This window comes from Simochromis diagramma, unplaced genomic scaffold, assembly GCF_900408965.1.
Source record: "Simochromis diagramma unplaced genomic scaffold, fSimDia1.1 OVJJ01000159.1, whole genome shotgun sequence".
Taxonomy (NCBI): domain Eukaryota; kingdom Metazoa; phylum Chordata; class Actinopteri; order Cichliformes; family Cichlidae; genus Simochromis; species Simochromis diagramma.
In genome coordinates, this window is record NW_024387197.1 from 3,865,028 (window position 1) to 3,881,709 (window position 16,682).

General features: G+C 40.5%; 2 protein-coding genes across 3 annotated transcripts in view; both read right to left on the reverse strand.

Moving 5' to 3' along the window:
* Positions 1–5,222, reverse strand: part of tet3 (tet methylcytosine dioxygenase 3) — a 49,911-nt gene extending 44,689 nt beyond the window's left edge. Inside the window, exons 1-2 of the mRNA XM_040050040.1 lie at positions 5,023–5,222; positions 1,873–2,667 (exon numbers count right to left, since the gene is read on the reverse strand). Coding sequence (XP_039905974.1) covers positions 1,873–2,247 — 375 coding nt within the window. The 5' untranslated portion in view covers positions 2,248–2,667; positions 5,023–5,222. The remainder of the gene's footprint in view (positions 1–1,872; positions 2,668–5,022) is intronic.
* Positions 5,223–6,273: 1,051 nt separating this feature from the next.
* Positions 6,274–13,460, reverse strand: ap3m2 (adaptor related protein complex 3 subunit mu 2). Of its 2 annotated transcripts, none has more exons than XM_040050044.1 (9): positions 13,263–13,460; positions 12,291–12,575; positions 12,024–12,195; positions 11,673–11,810; positions 11,171–11,256; positions 9,296–9,429; positions 8,772–8,979; positions 8,471–8,615; positions 6,274–7,834 (listed from the first exon to the last, which is right to left on the reverse strand). In XM_040050044.1, exons 2-9 carry the CDS (start codon positions 12,561–12,563, stop codon positions 7,734–7,736), a joined length of 1,257 nt encoding a protein of 418 aa, XP_039905978.1. In that variant the 5' UTR covers positions 12,564–12,575; positions 13,263–13,460; the 3' UTR covers positions 6,274–7,733. The 2 variants fall into 2 exon arrangements, with proteins under 2 accessions (XP_039905978.1, XP_039905979.1); XM_040050045.1 differs by lacking the exon at positions 13,263–13,460 and adding an exon at positions 12,919–13,256.
* Between the last annotated feature and the right edge of the window lie 3,222 nt (positions 13,461–16,682).

Consider the following 16,682-nt stretch of genomic DNA (forward strand, 5'->3'; position numbering starts at 1 on the left):
GTGCTTGTTTTGACGCAGTGTGTTTTCCTTCCTTGGTCATGCTTTTGCAGCCTATTCAGGTTTTTCCTGCTTCTCCCCCTCCAATACTGCTGACCATTTACTGCATCTTCCCGTCCTCCTCTTACTTGACTTTACGGCCCATCCCCCTGGGTTAAGATGTTGGTGCATGTAAAAACACACATAGTCCCACGCGCGCACTTCCATTAACACACACAAGTGAGCACTTTTAAAACACCGCACTCTGTCTCTCTCTTTCTTTACACACACATGCACCCCCACGCACACACAAATAGAAAAAACGGCCCAAGGTTAACCCCCACCCTCATTTGAAAACCTCAAGAGGTCAAAGGACAAAGCACAGGCAACTGCCGGAATCTTGGGTAACCGTCACAGTTAGTCCACTCGGTCTGCTCAACTGTCTTGTTGACTTTTTCACTGCCTTATCTTACGGAGAATATTCATGTAAACTGCAACACTTGCAAAACCTTGATGGTTTCAACATTACCCATCAGTATCACACACAACATATATACACTCCCACTGTGGAACTACATTTAAAGTAGATAAAGATCTATCTACTTTTCTGACTACTCAAAACAGAGTGAGCAATTTAGTTCCAATAGAATAGTTTCCAGTGGGGCTGTTGTCCAGGAGTTGTTCTTTTTACTTCTAAAATTAAAAAAATATATATAATTTGTCCAAATTTTTGCAAATAAATGCTTTGGAATTTTTTCTACCAAGCAGTTTGTTTTGTTTGTTACAATACAGTGCATTGCATCACTTTATAAAATGTAGTACATCGAGATATCTGGGTCATTTGAGGTTGATTTGCACATTGTGACTCACATTGTGAGGAATTTTTCCTCTAAAGTAACTAATTTAACATGAACTCTCCATATATGACGCATGCAACTGTCCGTCCCTTTATAGTCCAGCAAAGCTTCCTTCTATCCGTCTGAACGGACATCACTAAGAAGACATTTGTGATCATGTAATGATCTGTAATAAATGCTCGCTCTTTTGTGCTTCTCTGGCTAAAAAGCAGAACAAGTTGCAGTGTGAAAAGCCTCTAATGGAAGTTTGCAATCTAATGATGTTGGTGTATTTTAGGCAGACAATCAGCAAACACTCTCAGGCAAACAAAAGAAAAACAGTTTTTGTGCTTTACTTGATGTCCTATGAACGAACGTTCCCATGAAATGCACTGAAATGGATGGATGTTAATCGATATGATAATATTTGTATGATAATTTGCCCATAATTTTACTGTTGTGGTCAGGTTTTTTCAGCCTGCCTTTAGGAAGAAAAAAAAACATTTTACACAAAGCACGTTGATACTTCTGGTATTCTAAATCTACGGTATAAGCAGTATTACGATAACTCAATTTAAGAGACAAGATGTTTTCACTCCCAACTTGTCATATACTGATGCTTGATTAGGAATCCTTTTTCCTTACTATTTACTCCTGTAAAATCTTTTATTTACATGCTGGGTAAGGCTTCAGAATGCAGTTTTGAAAGATGATGGTGAATAACAACGGTCATTCATCTAATTGCATCATCAAATGACTTCCAACCAGAAGGCAGGAAGTCAAATTCTGCCCTGACTTGGCTCTTTCTGTCACAGTTAGGTTAAGTTAGGTTGGGTTAAGAAAAAAAACTCTTGGTTTGGGTTTAAACATTCCTTCCTATCAACACATTTACCATCCTTCCATTTCTTTAGTTACCTACAACAGTAATGACACTGGCTTTCAGCTTCCTTTTCAGACAGTCCTTGCACACTAAGCTAATCCTATAGGTCCTGACCAAGCATCAGAATTTGATGGGTTGGAAGTGCTAACGGTTTGTATGAGATTGCAAGCGTTTCAGTACCTCAACCACTTCCCACTCGTCCCGCCTCTTCTTCAGCTGTTCACATTTGCGCAGCTTGCAAATCTGTTTGCCCGTCTTACGGTTCAAACAGTTTGCGCAGGTACCGCAATTCTCTTTGCGGAGACAAGGAGTGCAGGCTCGACATTTCTTTCTTCTTTTCTTCTGGAGGTCAAGCGTGGCTTCCAGCGAGGCGTCCAATGGAGACAGAGAGAAGAGCCCTGCTTCCTGGTGCTCAGCTTCGATATATTTGCTCAATGGGGATGTTGTTTCTATGCATTTCCTTTGCAACTGAAGAGACTGAGCCTCCCCCATATCCGCGGGGAACTCGTAAACATTCTCAGGTGCCAGACTCGTTCCTCCCTTCGGCCTGGGCATAATGACTGTCCTGCTTTATTTGTTCAGTTCTATTATTTAAAAAGACTGAAAACAGTCGATATACATGCAGTTAAGTTTAAAAAGTAGAGTTTAAAAGCAACATCTGCTAAAATCTCAATATGGCATAATCATCTGGCTGCTCTTAAAAACAGATTGGGAGATGGATAACTTGTCTTGGATTAGTCTTTGAAGATAACTTAACTTGGATGTTAAACCAGCTGCTGCTACACAAGTTAGATTGATGCTCATTTTGTCTACAGGTAAGATGGCATTATCAATGTAATGCTTGTGCTGCTGGTCACAGGAATGGCCCTGGAGAATCTGTGTGGTAACTTCCAGTCTGGAGTCCATCTATCCCAGCTTCCCTGTGGTATGGCCGGCAGCCCACTCATGGCTTTGTGTACGGAAGCCAGGCTCTGTCTAAGTGTGCAGAGACAACAAAGGCAAAGAGGGAGAGGACAAAACATTTAAAATCAACATCAAAACTCAAAAAGAAGTTTTCATACATTTCTCATTGCGAGGTTTAAAGCATGGGGCCCAAAAGTCTGAATGTGTTATTGCCTACTCTTACACATTTATTTATATACAACTGGCGGCTTCACATTAAATGCCCAACATTAAAGTTCAGCCTGACTGCTGTCTGGATATCGTCTGGTTTCTGAACACAGCTGTCGGTGCTGTGCATCCAGTTGGCTCATAGCCATACAAGCCTACGTGAGCAGTTTGAGAAGATACTGTGTTATAATGGCAGGCCCCACATGGACAGGGGGGCTTACGTCTCCCTGAATGAAAGGAGGGGGGTGATAAGTTGAAGCCAGGGACAGTCTTCTTTGTCTTGTAGTCGCATGCTCCAGTCAACCATCAGTAAAGTGAATTGTGCTGAGAAAACCCACGGTTTCTTTGCTACTGCCTGGTTTCACAGCCTGCTCACAAGGTGCTTTTAGCACATATCAAAGGCAACCTAAACCACTTTACCTCCAATGAACATGCTGTTTATTGTAACTTTTAGATGATCTCTAATATATACGAGTGCCTTCAAGGGTGGGGAAATTTAAAAAGAGGTCACAATGATTTTCTGGGGAGATATAAAGTGACAACCTCTGAGACGGAGAAGAAGTGGAGATGCTAAAAAAACTGCAGTTCATCTAATGGCCACTTGAGACCATTAGATGAACTGCCTCAAAAGCAAGTCATTCCCCATAGACTCCATGCTAAAAAGCAACCTTCGGAGCTTTAAAAAGGAGCTTTTATACAACCTGATACAACAAACATTTGTTTGCCTCTTATGGACAGTTCCCCCTTTAATAAATAATCTATAGTAACGCTGTTATTTTATAACTGGACAATGGTCCATCTGGATACTTGGATTAGGGACGTGACCTCCTCTAATTGGAGGTTCACTGAACTGTGGCATTCCAGGATCCTGTGCTGTTTGTGCCTTTTGGAACATTTTAATCCACTTATTTGAGAAATAATATTACTGGCTGTGTAGCAGTCCTACAAACAGTTCACAAAGGTGGTGTTTCCCTTGTGGTAAGTGAAATTCTGATATTTTATTAGTCTGTTACTAAGCACCTATAAGTAAACATGTGAGTCTGTCCATTGCACCAGCACAGTTAATGAGCAGAGCTTGCTAACCGAACTAGCTAGCATTAGCTGATGACTAAATACTGCCCCCTCATCCAAGTATGGCCAAAAACTAACATCAGTTTGCAAAATGTGGAGTTTATGGAAGACAAACAAACTACTTACAACCTGTAAATCTAGGTCTATGAGGCATTTATAGTACCCTTATATTTGAAGTTTTGCTAGTTGGCAGCTTTGTTTCCTAGCTAACCTTAACTAGATAGCACCCTTAAGCTACCAAACAGATTTATTCCGCGTAAAAATTTTAGCAATTAGTTCTATAACATTTGGTGTAAAGACAAACCTATAGATGTCCTCTGCAGCAAGGCAGCGTAGAGTTAACATTAAAGTAAGTTGGAATAACAGCTAATGTCATTACAGTGGCACTACTTTTTAAGGACACAATAGCAGTCGCTCACGTAGCTGTCAGTTAGCTGATAAGCAACAGCTGGAAGTTGATAAGCGGTGACAATGTTGCAGAAGAGTTTTATTGAAGTGCCATTATCTGTGTAAACATGCAACAGTGTAAATAAACTCTGACTCATAGCTAGGATATTAAACTACAAACACTGCGCTGCACAGCCGCAGCACGCGCTCCGGCAACTACTCAAGAAGCACGTGGTTAATCAGCAGTTGTGTCGTCTCTTTAATGTGCTGCGGCCAGTGTCAAGTCTGCATGAGCACCCCTCCCCACCCAGACTGCTGTTATTACTGTTACTGTCCACGTGCTTACCGACAGGGACCACTGCAGGGCGCCCGGCCGGCCAACACCGATCAAAGCAATCAGATAAACACTTAACAGCCATCCTTAGATTTACATTACGATAATGCCCATTATCTGGCCTTCAATACACAAAGAGCAGATTGGGCTGTAAGCGAGGGCACGCGGTTAATTGCCCCGGGTGCCAAAAACAGCACGTTAGCCGAGCTTCAATACACATTTTTGATTTATATTCATGTTTAAAAACTTACCTGCTGTGGGCAATTAATGCGAAGGTGCACATTTATTTTTTATTTTTATTTTGGTATATAACATATAACGTGTGCTGCTCAGAATTTTTCGTTTCTCGGTTGTTAAAACAAACAAACAAAATCGCTGCTGTGAGGGAAAAAACATCCACATTATTATAATGGCGAGCGATAACTTACCACTAAATGCCGCGATATTCCTCTGTCGCGACAGCCTTTAAAGTGTTTGAAAATGGACATAAAGTTAAGCGAAAGAAAAAATAAAAATGTGAATATTCGAAATGATAAAAAAAGAAAAGGAAAAAAAAGGTTTAGAAAGAAGTTTAGAAATGTGCTAAAAAAGCGATGCACGAAGGAGAAGAGTGAGGACAAAGTTGGACCCAAATGACATAACCGACTTTAAACGGCTCAGTCTGGTCGATAGGGGGGGGGAGGGAGGGAGGAAAAGGTAGTAGATTGTCTTTTGGAGGGGTTCAAGTAAATTATGGACTGGAGTCCAGCCAGATGGAGCAAAGACACAGGGCTGATGTCACACATCTGGAAGTGGAAGTCACCATAAGATAATCCAATGAGTCTTACCTTTAAAAATGATGTTTTATATAAGATCTTGAGAAGCAGTTAGTGTGTTTCAAACCAGATGTTTTGACATCATGAAAAACCCCAACAATACTTTAATCCCATTTAGAAAAAAAACAGGACTTATCATTACTTATCAGTAATTTCTGATCAACAAAACATTGCCATCTTATCTAACAAATTGGCACTCCTATCTTTGCTTAAATGGAAATGTGTTTTTAAATATTTACATATTTTAGAAACCTACATCCACAACTCACCTACAGCTGAGCATGTCTGATAGTTACGCTGGGTGTATTGTGCAACATTTAATGTTGGTTAACTTCAAAACTGGACGCATTTTCTGTATATGCAGTCAAGAGAATCTTTCATTTATTTTTTTAATTTCACTTTGTCATAAAAAAACTGGACTCCAAGACTGCAATCCTTCACCAAAAAACTTGATATTCCCTACAAACAATGCATTAAATTTTATTTAATGTAAGAGTTCCTGGATCCAGAAGGATGTGTGAATCTGTATTAGCTTGTGACATTAAGCCAGTGTCTTCTAATTTCTCTTAATTTACTTTGAAGATATGATGCCAAATGTTATTTGCTTGTTCTATATAAGTGAAGCCACTGAATACAGAAACTGGCATCTGTTTTTGGCTGCCAATCATCCTGGGCTAAGCCCCTCCTCTGTGAACAATTTCATATAGGGTTGCTCATAATAGCTCCAGTAATCGCACACGTACAAGCAAACAGACAACCTTAAACCAATTGCTTCATTGATGGATGTAATCATAACTTCAAAGGACAGTTTGACTCTTGTAACACAATATCATATGTGGAAAACACCACATTATACACATTGAGTAATCAGTGTTATTGCTCGGTTATAACACATCAAATTCTTTATTTTTTTTTCACCGTTTTTACACTCCATTGGAGGCTGTGTAAGAAACACAAACATTTTGCTGTAAACACAAAGCATTTCTTCTGAGGTACCGCGCTGTTATATCTTAACACACTTTTGTTTTCGTTCTACTCTGAGCTGATAACACCAAACTGTATCTGTAGCAACCATGACTCTCCAAGCCAGCTTTATGAGACCACAATGTGATGGTGGGCTGATTCCAGCCGAGACCCTGAGGCACAGATGCATCACTTTATTACACTCTTGATTCATCCAGCTCACCAGTTTCCATGGCGACAATCATAATCTTATGTTTATACAATGTATGCAAAGACAAACTTAAAACAAAAATGCACATCATACTATAAAGGCTGAGATAACCTTTATGGAGCATTTGGACCATAGGGTTAAGCACCAAACTGTCAGGATCAACCTTATTTTCCAAGAAATTTAATGACAACATTCTGTAATTAATCACAATTACAGCTGAATAAAAAGAGGTGAAGATGCGTGGCTTTCTGGCAATAAATAGCTAAAAAAAACAAAAACAAAAAAAAATGTCACTGTATCGTTCTTATTTGCAAACAAACAAACAAACAAACAAAAAACTTCAAAGATTGAGGACCGTTTCAGAGACACGTCTAATACATCAGCATGCTGACTCCAGTGTTGCAGACAATATCATCAAACTGCAGCAAAGAAGAAACAAAGAACAGAATAAACAGAAAAAAGAAGGCCCAGGGTGCTGGGGGAAAAAAAAAGAAAACCTGGACAGCAGGATAAGAAGTATAGTGTGGATTTTCACTGGCAGTAACAACTCTTTGGGACTCTTTGGGACTCAAACCGTTATTGTAGGTCCGTGCCATTTCATTTGAATTTAACTGCTTAAATGTGCTACAGCACTGTCAAACAATACCATTTACCTTGCAGAGTCATCTGAACCTAGAATCGTAGATTCCTGGCATAATGTACAGGTCACTACTTCATAATTAATTCTAATTTCTTTGTGTAGAAGCTCTCTTTTAATATACTCTAGGGTCCGTTTATCCAGTAATCCAGCCTTATCTAAATACGTGGATTTGGTTTGTTAACACCGTCAGTGAAAATCCTGTAAACGGTGTATTATATGGACAAATCTTTATTGGGTTAGTGTGGTTTGTCTGAGTTCAGCAAGGACAGTGTTGGAAATGTTTTAGGACACTTGCTTCAAACTTGCCTGATTTAGGCAAAGTTCTACAACAGAGGTTTCATGTCTATGTGTAATAGTCCACTCAGAACTGCTACAAGGAGCCTCCAGTTTGTATTGGTAAGCCTTCATGGGTAAATGCATAAGCACAAGGAATGTACCAACTCCTCTTTCCCATCACATCACCCCTTAGTCTCATGGTGGCTCAGTCCGGTTGTCACAGAGAAGCAGTCTTTAAGTCCGGACCTGGAACTTACCAGCCTTGGTCATGTACTTGATGCCTTTGAAAGGTTTATACTTCTCACCATACATGTCCAGCCGATTCACTTTCAGTCCTGATGAAGGAGAGAAAAACATCAAGAATTTATTAGACTTATGTGTTACTGGAACAGAACAAATACCAGGGTTAACTATCTGGCTTGATGGTGGAGGGCTCTTCTAGAGATGTTTCAACTAAAACCTCTACAGAGATTTCAACAAGAGATTCCTAAAGCTCCAAAGGCTTTGTTTGCTCCGAGTTTAGTATTACCGTTGCATTCTGTGTCACACTGTAAAACATCATATTTTCATAAACGTGTCAACCCTTGGTGAAACTTGAAAAACTAAGATGGTTGTTTTATACTTCACTGAAAATAAAATCTATTTCCTGGTGTCATGCAAGGAGGTTTATTTATGGGTGTAGCGCCATCTAGTGGTCACCATCTCACTGTTCCCCTACAATGGGACTGTCAGGTGGTTGTCAGCTGACCAGACTGAGCCTAACTGTGTGGGGGTTGAATTAACTTTTCTGTGGTTTAAAAGGCAAAGTGGAGCTCATTTTCACTATTACAGTGAAATTGTGAATCTCATTCAATGTTCAGCTTGGTCACTAAGTGCAAGAAGAGAGAGGATCACAAATAAGAAATGAAGGAATTCTTGAAAGGCAACAGTCACATGTACATGAACATGAGGTTCAGGTGGTGTGTGTGTACCTGAGATGGCCATCTGTTGGATCTTGAACTGAATATTGATGGTGGGGTTCTCATCAGGTTTGGATGCTCCAGCCTGCAGGCTCATGGTGCCCTTCAGACTGGGAAGCTTCTGTGGGTTGATCTTGCCAACATCCCATGTCAACAACTGGTTTAAAAAGAAAAAAAAAAAATGCACCAAGATGACAGAATTAAATATTTTGTCTCTTAAACATATTCAGATAATTTGGGTTTATATATTTATTCATTCTATTATTTACACTTCATCTGTGTTTTTGTGATATAAAGATTGCTGCAAAGTTACCTTTGTGACTGGGTCAAAGGTGTATGTTCCCTGGGAGGGGTTCAGGTTGGCATTGAGGACGCCCCGGGGCAGCTGGCTGCTGACTAGGACCGACTCCACGGCCTTGCCCATTGTCTGTTTGGGGCCCAGGGTCAAATCAAAACGCCCCTGGGAACTTCCCTCCCGGAAGGTGATGTTGTGTTTCACGTACACTGGGATGGCTACCAAACTGAAGGTGATAAAACAACATCAGCTATTAGACAGTGGAATCCTACTTTATCGATTAGCATCTCTGTTTATATCCTGATTAGATATATGTAATGAGTCAACTATGGGATTAAATGTTGCTACTAGCCAGTTAAACTAATTATTCATATTTTAGGACACCGACTCTAGTTAATAGTTTTGTCCATCTATCACTGGCTGGGGCTGCAACACCCCTCTCTGGTGAACAGGAAAGTAAGACAGATTCCACAAACCAAAGCAGGATTCTGAACTAGAAAATGAACGGTTGTATGTTGCCTGTGTCACAGCAAAGTACTAACTTCTGAGAGCTGACGTGGTAGGAGAGCAACCGGAAGTTTCCATCGGGTGGGATGAAGGAGAGGATCCGCTCGGCTTCCCAGCGCTTGAACCGAACACATGGGTGGAAACTGACATCATCCAGCAGCCGTGGATTCTGCGAAAGAAATGCAGTGGGTCAGGAAGATTAGTGGTGAAGTTTCAAAAACATTAAAATACTTTTAATATCTTTCCATTTCTTTTTGGTATTTACCCAGTGTACCCTGTAAGAATACACAGCACTTATTCCAGCAACACTTTACACAGTTGTGATGTTACTGCATGAAACGTGGGATTTTCGTCAGCAAGTTTCACTGTAAATTTTTGTGGATGTTCAGATTAGACACACTTCAAAGGAATTTGCACTGAATATTTCAAACTGTTGGACACCATAACTGTTGGATGCAACAATTAAACCTTGTAAATAAAGTAGGCAGGAGAGTAATCTAAAACAAAAACTCAGTTAGTCTGACTTACACTGATCTTTCCTCTAGTCAAAACTGGCTGTGCTGTGATAGCAGAGCTACGCTATAAACAGACAGGTTGACTGTTGTTTTAAAGTCCAATAGAGGTCCAGTCATAATATCGATCAGATTGTTGCAATGAAATAATCAAATGTCCACATCGTTGTTTTTATTAAATCCATAATGGAATGATCCTCCACATATCAAAGCCTATTTCTTTCAACATATTTCTACCTTCTACCACATAATCTACCTATAAAATCAGTCTTATCTGCTGCACAGTGAACTACCACATCTGGATGGTTGCCTCTCTGAGAAGCAAACCTCGAGTCAGCAGACGTCAAAGTCTCAGAGAGCGTTTCAGTTGCCCTCATGGGGCATGTTTTTTCTTGACCTCTTTAGTTTCATTTTTTTCCTGTTCTAAAGGATAACAAAAACCACATCATGATCACAAACTCTTGCTAGAGACTTCAACAAGGACCTCCAGGCAAGAGTCAGAAAGAACAAAGAGACAGGAAGAAAGAGGCAGTGCAGGGGGAGAGAGAGAGAAGCTGATCACTTGAGCTTGATTACTGAAGTGTGTTTCTGTCTTGCATTGGAGAACTGCACGATTAAATTTTTGACTTTGTACTAAAAAAGGTTTTGCCCAAAATAGAGTATAACTAAAGAAATAAATATGCCATCACATAATGAGAAAAAAATAAGTGCATGGTAACGATGTCAGCTTTCGGCACAAACAATTTGCTCTTGTTAACATCACTGTAACATGCATTTACTTCTCCAGACTAGTCGAGGAAATGTCACATGGCGTGGTGCAGGAAATAGCTATGACGGGCTCATGTAGGCAAATCGTCAGGCAGTGATTTTTGGAGAGCTTGATTTGCTTTGGCTTTGTGTTCTTTTGGCAGAGCACACATTTTTGGACAGCTGTGTTTTTACTCCCAATTGTGGGAAGCCAAAATTGTAATCAAGATTAAAATGTGATTACTCGTGCAGCCCTACTTGCATATTACAGGAAGCTTTTATCAGGAAGTTTTATCATCAAAACTGAAGCAAAGTGCAGATACTCTGGAAAAATCAGCTCCCTGCATGCTGCGGTATAAAAGAAAATAAATACATTCTCTGGCAGCTGAGCTCCTCTCAGTACTCGGGTCCAAAATGTGCACAGTGTGGGTATGACATATTTGGAAGTAAATGTTACTGTATGTTTGACTTTTACTGTGAATATTAATTGTAATGTACAGCACACTGATTTAAATGTTTCCAAGCTGCACCTTGGAGAACCCCCTGCTTGCTATACAGTTATGACCATTTGTAATCATCTGTTATTTGTCTGGAGAGTTCACAGGCTTAAAATATAACAATATAGAGTTTGTGAAAAAAAAAGAAACTCACCATGAATGAGAGAGTGAGATCAGGCATGCCCGTCAATTTAACGCAGGCATCGATGACTCCCTGTATTTCTGCTGTGATGGTGGAGCCTATGGGGGTGGAGTTGATTAGAAACAACAATAGAAAGCAAAAAACGTGTTAGAAGAGAAGGCAAGTACAAATAATTGTGTTGTAAAGCTGACATTTTATGTATTGTATTGGCCATTTTCTTTATTTTTTGACTGATTGACTAGAAACTCCTTTCAGGTTCTTCCTGATTCACAAGGGGTCACCACAGCAGGTAGCTCTGCGTGTGTGATTTGGCAGAGATTTTACACCCATCCTGATGCAGCCCCAAAAGGAATGAACCAGAGATCTTTCACTTGTTAAGCAAATGTGCAAACTACTACACTATGGAGGTACTGCCTTTCCGATTAAATGCGGATTAATAATTACTATGTGTCCCATGCATTATAATGCAAGCAAACAGTGACATGTTTCACAACAAACAGTTGAAAAGAAATACCAGATTTATCGATGATCGCATCGATCTCCTCCACCACGTCGAAATAAGCTTCATTGTTTGTGTACTTGACCCCAGTGCGCCGCCAGGGGACTACAGACAGCTGGCCTGTAGGGAGCTGTTCACCCACATTGGTGCTGCCTGGAAGCAGAAATTAACAACAGTATAGGATCATGCACACAGAGTCAAACAGCTGCTGTAATATCCATGGCTCACACTGTCAATTGAATTCATTCAGTGCCATTTAGATGAACTGTAATTGTTACTGAAAGAAGTCTCAGCTGTGTATGAACAAAGCATTAATGTTGCCTGAAATCAGGAAGTAAAAAAAGCACAAATAAAAGACTTAAAGACCTGTGATGGTGTTGACCATGGTGCGGAGGATGGTAGGAGGCTTAATGAGCTCTTTAAGAATGTTGGACTCTGTGGCCAGAGGAAACCCGTTATCCAGCATCTCCTCCAGTAGTTCATAGACCACTACCACATTGTCCTTGATGGCCGCCTCTGTACACACTCCAAAATAGTCCTGAGAACAAAGCACATAAGCAGGATATGCACTTTTAGTCAACTACAAATAATGATAAAAGTAGACAGAAACATACATGAGAGGGGAGGAACAACCTGAAAGGTGTCTACGACTCTGTGCAGGAACTCGATGACAAAGAGCGGCGGGACCTCACTCTGGATGACCGCCACAAAGTAGATGTGATGCCTGAGCACACTGATAAGGTAGTGATGAGGCGTGGGGATAACTGGTGGGACATTCTCTGGCTCAGTAGCTCGCTCCTGGGCCTCAAAGAAGTAGTCGCACACGGAGCGGCTGACCACACTTTTCCAGTGCTTCTCCAGGAAAATATCCCCTGAAGCGTTAATTAGGAACAAGCTGTGGATCATTGTGGCTAAAGGCTGTTGGGAGGGAAAAACAAGGGACCACCAGAGGTTTTTAAATGAGAAAATGCTAAGACCAAAACACCATGCCTTCTGTTAAACAACCTTCTTATTCTGTTCTTTATGTTAAGTGTCGCAGTAAACCATCAAGTGTGACAGTGAGGTAGCAGGCGCAATGGAGAATTTTACCCGAAGACAGACCCTATTCTCACATGACACTGGGAGTACCATGCTCTGCTCTCCGGATAATACTGTCTATACACTGTGCTTAGTTTATAAAAGAGAACGGCTCAAATAACAGAGTAGGTCTACTGAGCTGAGACTGAAGTTCAGGGTTTCAGAAATTAAGAAACTAACTTACGATGGCTGAGAAATGTGACTCCAGAATATAAATTATACATGCGGCAAAGCTATCAAGTTTTAACCGGATATAACTCTACAACTAAAATAACTGCAACTGCTAAACTATCAAGTTTAAGAAAAACAGGGGTGTAACTAGCTAGCTAGCTAGCTGTTTCTATTAGATTGTAGATGAAGGCCTCCATCTCTCTGTACGAGATGCTACCTCCGTCCCTCCTCCTGCTTCAGTCTTATGACAGAAAGCTCCGTCACTGGGTCCAGGGGGTTAAAATAACGATGCTTTTTTTTGACGAATAAAATTGTAAGTTGCCGCTGGAACCATTTCTAAAATTGCAAGTGACTCACCGAAGACAATTTTCTGACGTTTTCGTCTCGCCTTTCACCTTTTTTTCCTCTCAATGAAAGATTAAGCCGACGTTGCTTCCCGTTAGGTGGAGCAGCAGATCCTGAGTGAGGAAGGATGGCAGAGCAGAGCGAACCAATCAGAAGACAGACCAAGCGTAAAATCCCACCTTCTTAATAGAGGCATAGGCCAACAGTGCGGAAACTGGTGGCTCGTGACTTGGCTGTGATTGGTTTATAGCGGGAGAACGACGGTAAACACCAGTAGAAATCACCCGCTGATTGGTTTTAAGATGTACCTGGTCTGACATTTTGTTTGCGGGATCAGATTTCATCTTGTGGAGCTCTTTTTCGATTCAAACAAATATAGGAATATTTACATAAGGAGGGACTACACCAGCCTCCACAATACAACGCACTATAGTCTGCCTCTTATTATTCATTTTTACGTGTATTAAAAAAAAAACCCACCGTGAAATTGCAAAGGCAAAGACAAAATGCACATAATAGCCCACAATCTGATATCCATTAGGGGGGGTTAGGCATACTTTATCCATAATAAAGTGAGACTTAGCGATGCCTTATACTAACGTTCACCGTAAAGATTATCAAATGTGATTCAGACAAACAAAGAACCCATGCACAAGAGCAACTTTGGGCTCGTGCTCATTCTTAATAACATGTCAATTACAAGTTGTGTACACAGTGCAGTGAATACACAGATTTAAAAAACTAACACTCATCTTTGCCACAGCAAAGACATATAACTGTATAACTGTAACACATAACTGTCCTAACTCTTTATCATGTTTCAGATGAGTCAATATTGAGTCAATATTCCAAATTTCAGTAAAGTTTTTGAGATGCTTTTGTACAGCTCTACACGAAGGCATTAAAACAACCAAACAGAAGAAAGGAGATTAACAACTTAAGCAAAGGGATCAAGAGTGTTAAAAGGAGGTACAAAATAAGCAGCCCCGGGGAAAGGGAAGGCATAAATAAACTCGGAAGCAGCCTTCAGGAATGCCTCAACCGACTAAGAAGAAAGAAATTGAGCAAGGAAAAGAAGACGAGTAAAGCCCATTTCATTAAAGATCCCTACAACTTCCCTTCAATTCAAGGACACATACTGAGCCTGATAAAACCTACCCCTTGGCAACCACCCAGAAACGGGCATGGCAGAACCCCCCCCCCCCATTCATTCTCAACACCAACAAACCAACATGGAAAGAAGTACATGAAGTGACAAAAATGCTTGAGCTGTTTTAGCCCCAAGACCCAGCACTATACCTTAAGTCTCCCCCATCTTGAACATGAACTTTATCATTACAGCAACTGAAAAGGTACCCAGAGGTCCAGCAATGGATACAGGGGTGCAACAATAGGTCAAAAGGGGCTTCATGGATGACGTCACAATCACAACATCTTCCCAGACATTGTGCAGACAAGACTGGTTCTAGCCAGACTTGATAAGGTGGTAACATTGCCTGAGATTACATACATCCCAAAGAAATAAGGGAGGATGATCATTATGAAACTCAACATTACTGACAAGTACCATCTGCTTATGCACGGCAAAATCACCCAAGTATCAAGGACAATCTCGTAAATTATGTGGGAAAGTGGTATGACAAGGTGCTAAGGGACAACCATGTCCACAGCACTGAGGGGGAAGCAAAGCTGAAGAGTACTGAAAAATCTGGATACCTGGGGAAGTGTAAGACATGGCTGTACCAACAGGGCCTGCTCGTAGCGACATAGCGGACGAAAGTATATGAAGTCCCACTTACAGTGGTGGAGGGAAAATTAACAAGTACCTAAGAAGGTGGCTGGAAGGAGGCATTTGAGAGGAAGCACTACAAAGAGCTGGTGCAGGACTGTAGGGATAAAGATGGGCAGACAAGTACAGAGGTCACCCTGTCCAATCAGTGTGGAAGCTGTTGACTAACGGAGAGAAAATAAGGAGGAAATTGGGAAGACTGGGGGAGAGAGCAGAAAGAGCCTCCTATTGGATATGAAGTAGGAAGGAAAGGTTGAGCTGGCAGGCAGGCCAAGTGAGTAGTGGCTGGCCACTGCTGCTGACTGCCAGCAGGAGGATGTTATGGTGCAGATAGTTGGTACCCATCTGACGGGAGGATTTGTGACGTTGAAAGATCCAAAATGAATGACCGCAGGAGCATCACTGATGACGTGTCCAGACTTTTCAGAATACAAAAACGATGAGTTGAGTCTATTAAATTCCAGCTGAATGTTTAAATTATTGATCAGACTCATTTTAAAGTTCTCCAGAAGAGAGTATTTCTTTGTCCCTTTAAAGAAAAAGCCACAAGATGGGGTCATAACATATTGCAAGTGTCATTTCAAGCACTACTCATGTGCTTATAGTGCCATCAGAACAGGAAAACTAGCATGAAGAATTTGAAGCCATTTACAAGAGATATAGCATTGAGTATTGTGACACCTGAACAGAGAATCCGTAGACAGAACATCACTAGTAAAAGTTCTGTATTAAAAGTTGTATCTCAAACTTGTAAGTATATGAAAAAGTACAGCGCTTGGTAAATGTTATCAGCTACATCTGCTGACGAGAGGTTCACCAACTGTATTCATGTCAGACAGTAAGCTTTCCCCCCATTGGGCAGTTTGGGCAATGAGAAAACATTAATTCTACATTGACATCTAGTGGCCATATATGTTCAAAGCACTTCCATTTGTAATTTGTAGCTGAAGCATTAGATCAATGCTTCCCAATTATGGGCTAAAATTAATTATTCAGAGAGCATTTAATTATCATCAGAGTAGTATTTCAATCAGACGAGAACTGCCAGGTCGTCCAATTTCCACTTGAGCCAAAAACTGGTCACTAACAACACCCACTCACCTTCACGATCAGTTTTTGACTTCCAAACTAACTAAAGATGCTTTCAGGCAATTACTTTTCTTCATTAAAATGAGTTTTAGGTTTAAGATTAGGTTTGACATCACATGGATAATTTAACCATTTTTAAATGAAATGTGACCTTTAGTTTATAATCTAATCTAGATTTTGACACAGGGTCTTTCAAGAAAAAAAAAAAAAAAAAAAAAATAGAAGTTATTGAGAACATTTTTTTCTTTGGACAAATTTAGTAAACCTAGAAGTTATAAACTTGTGGAAAGTAGCAGTGACTAACCTCTAGTTGATAGTTCAGCTCATGTTATGTGTGATTTTTTATATATTATTTTTTTAAATTCAGACTTTTGTTTTGCTCAAAGTTGATTGTCAAAAGTTGCTCTGTACACAACCTGCACAAGGCCGTCATACTTAATAAAAAATTAAAAAAAAAAAAAAAGAAGCTGAATGTGTAACTTTTCCCTGCACTTTTTGGGAAAACGTGAGGGGGTTGAGGTGACGTAGCACTGAATCAGGCTAAACTCAAAGGA

Coding starts and splice junctions, on each gene's coding strand:
- ap3m2 (XM_040050044.1), bottom strand. CDS start 12,563: ATGATCCACAGCTTGTTCCTAATTAACGCTTCAGGGGATATTTTCCTG. Junction 11,257..11,672: donor TGCGATCATCGATAAATCTG/GTATTTCTTTTC, acceptor CCACCCCCATAG/GCTCCACCATCACAGCAGAA. Junction 9,430..11,170: donor ATCTCACTCTCTCATTCATG/GTGAGTTTCTTT, acceptor TTTCTTTCGCAG/AATCCACGGCTGCTGGATGA.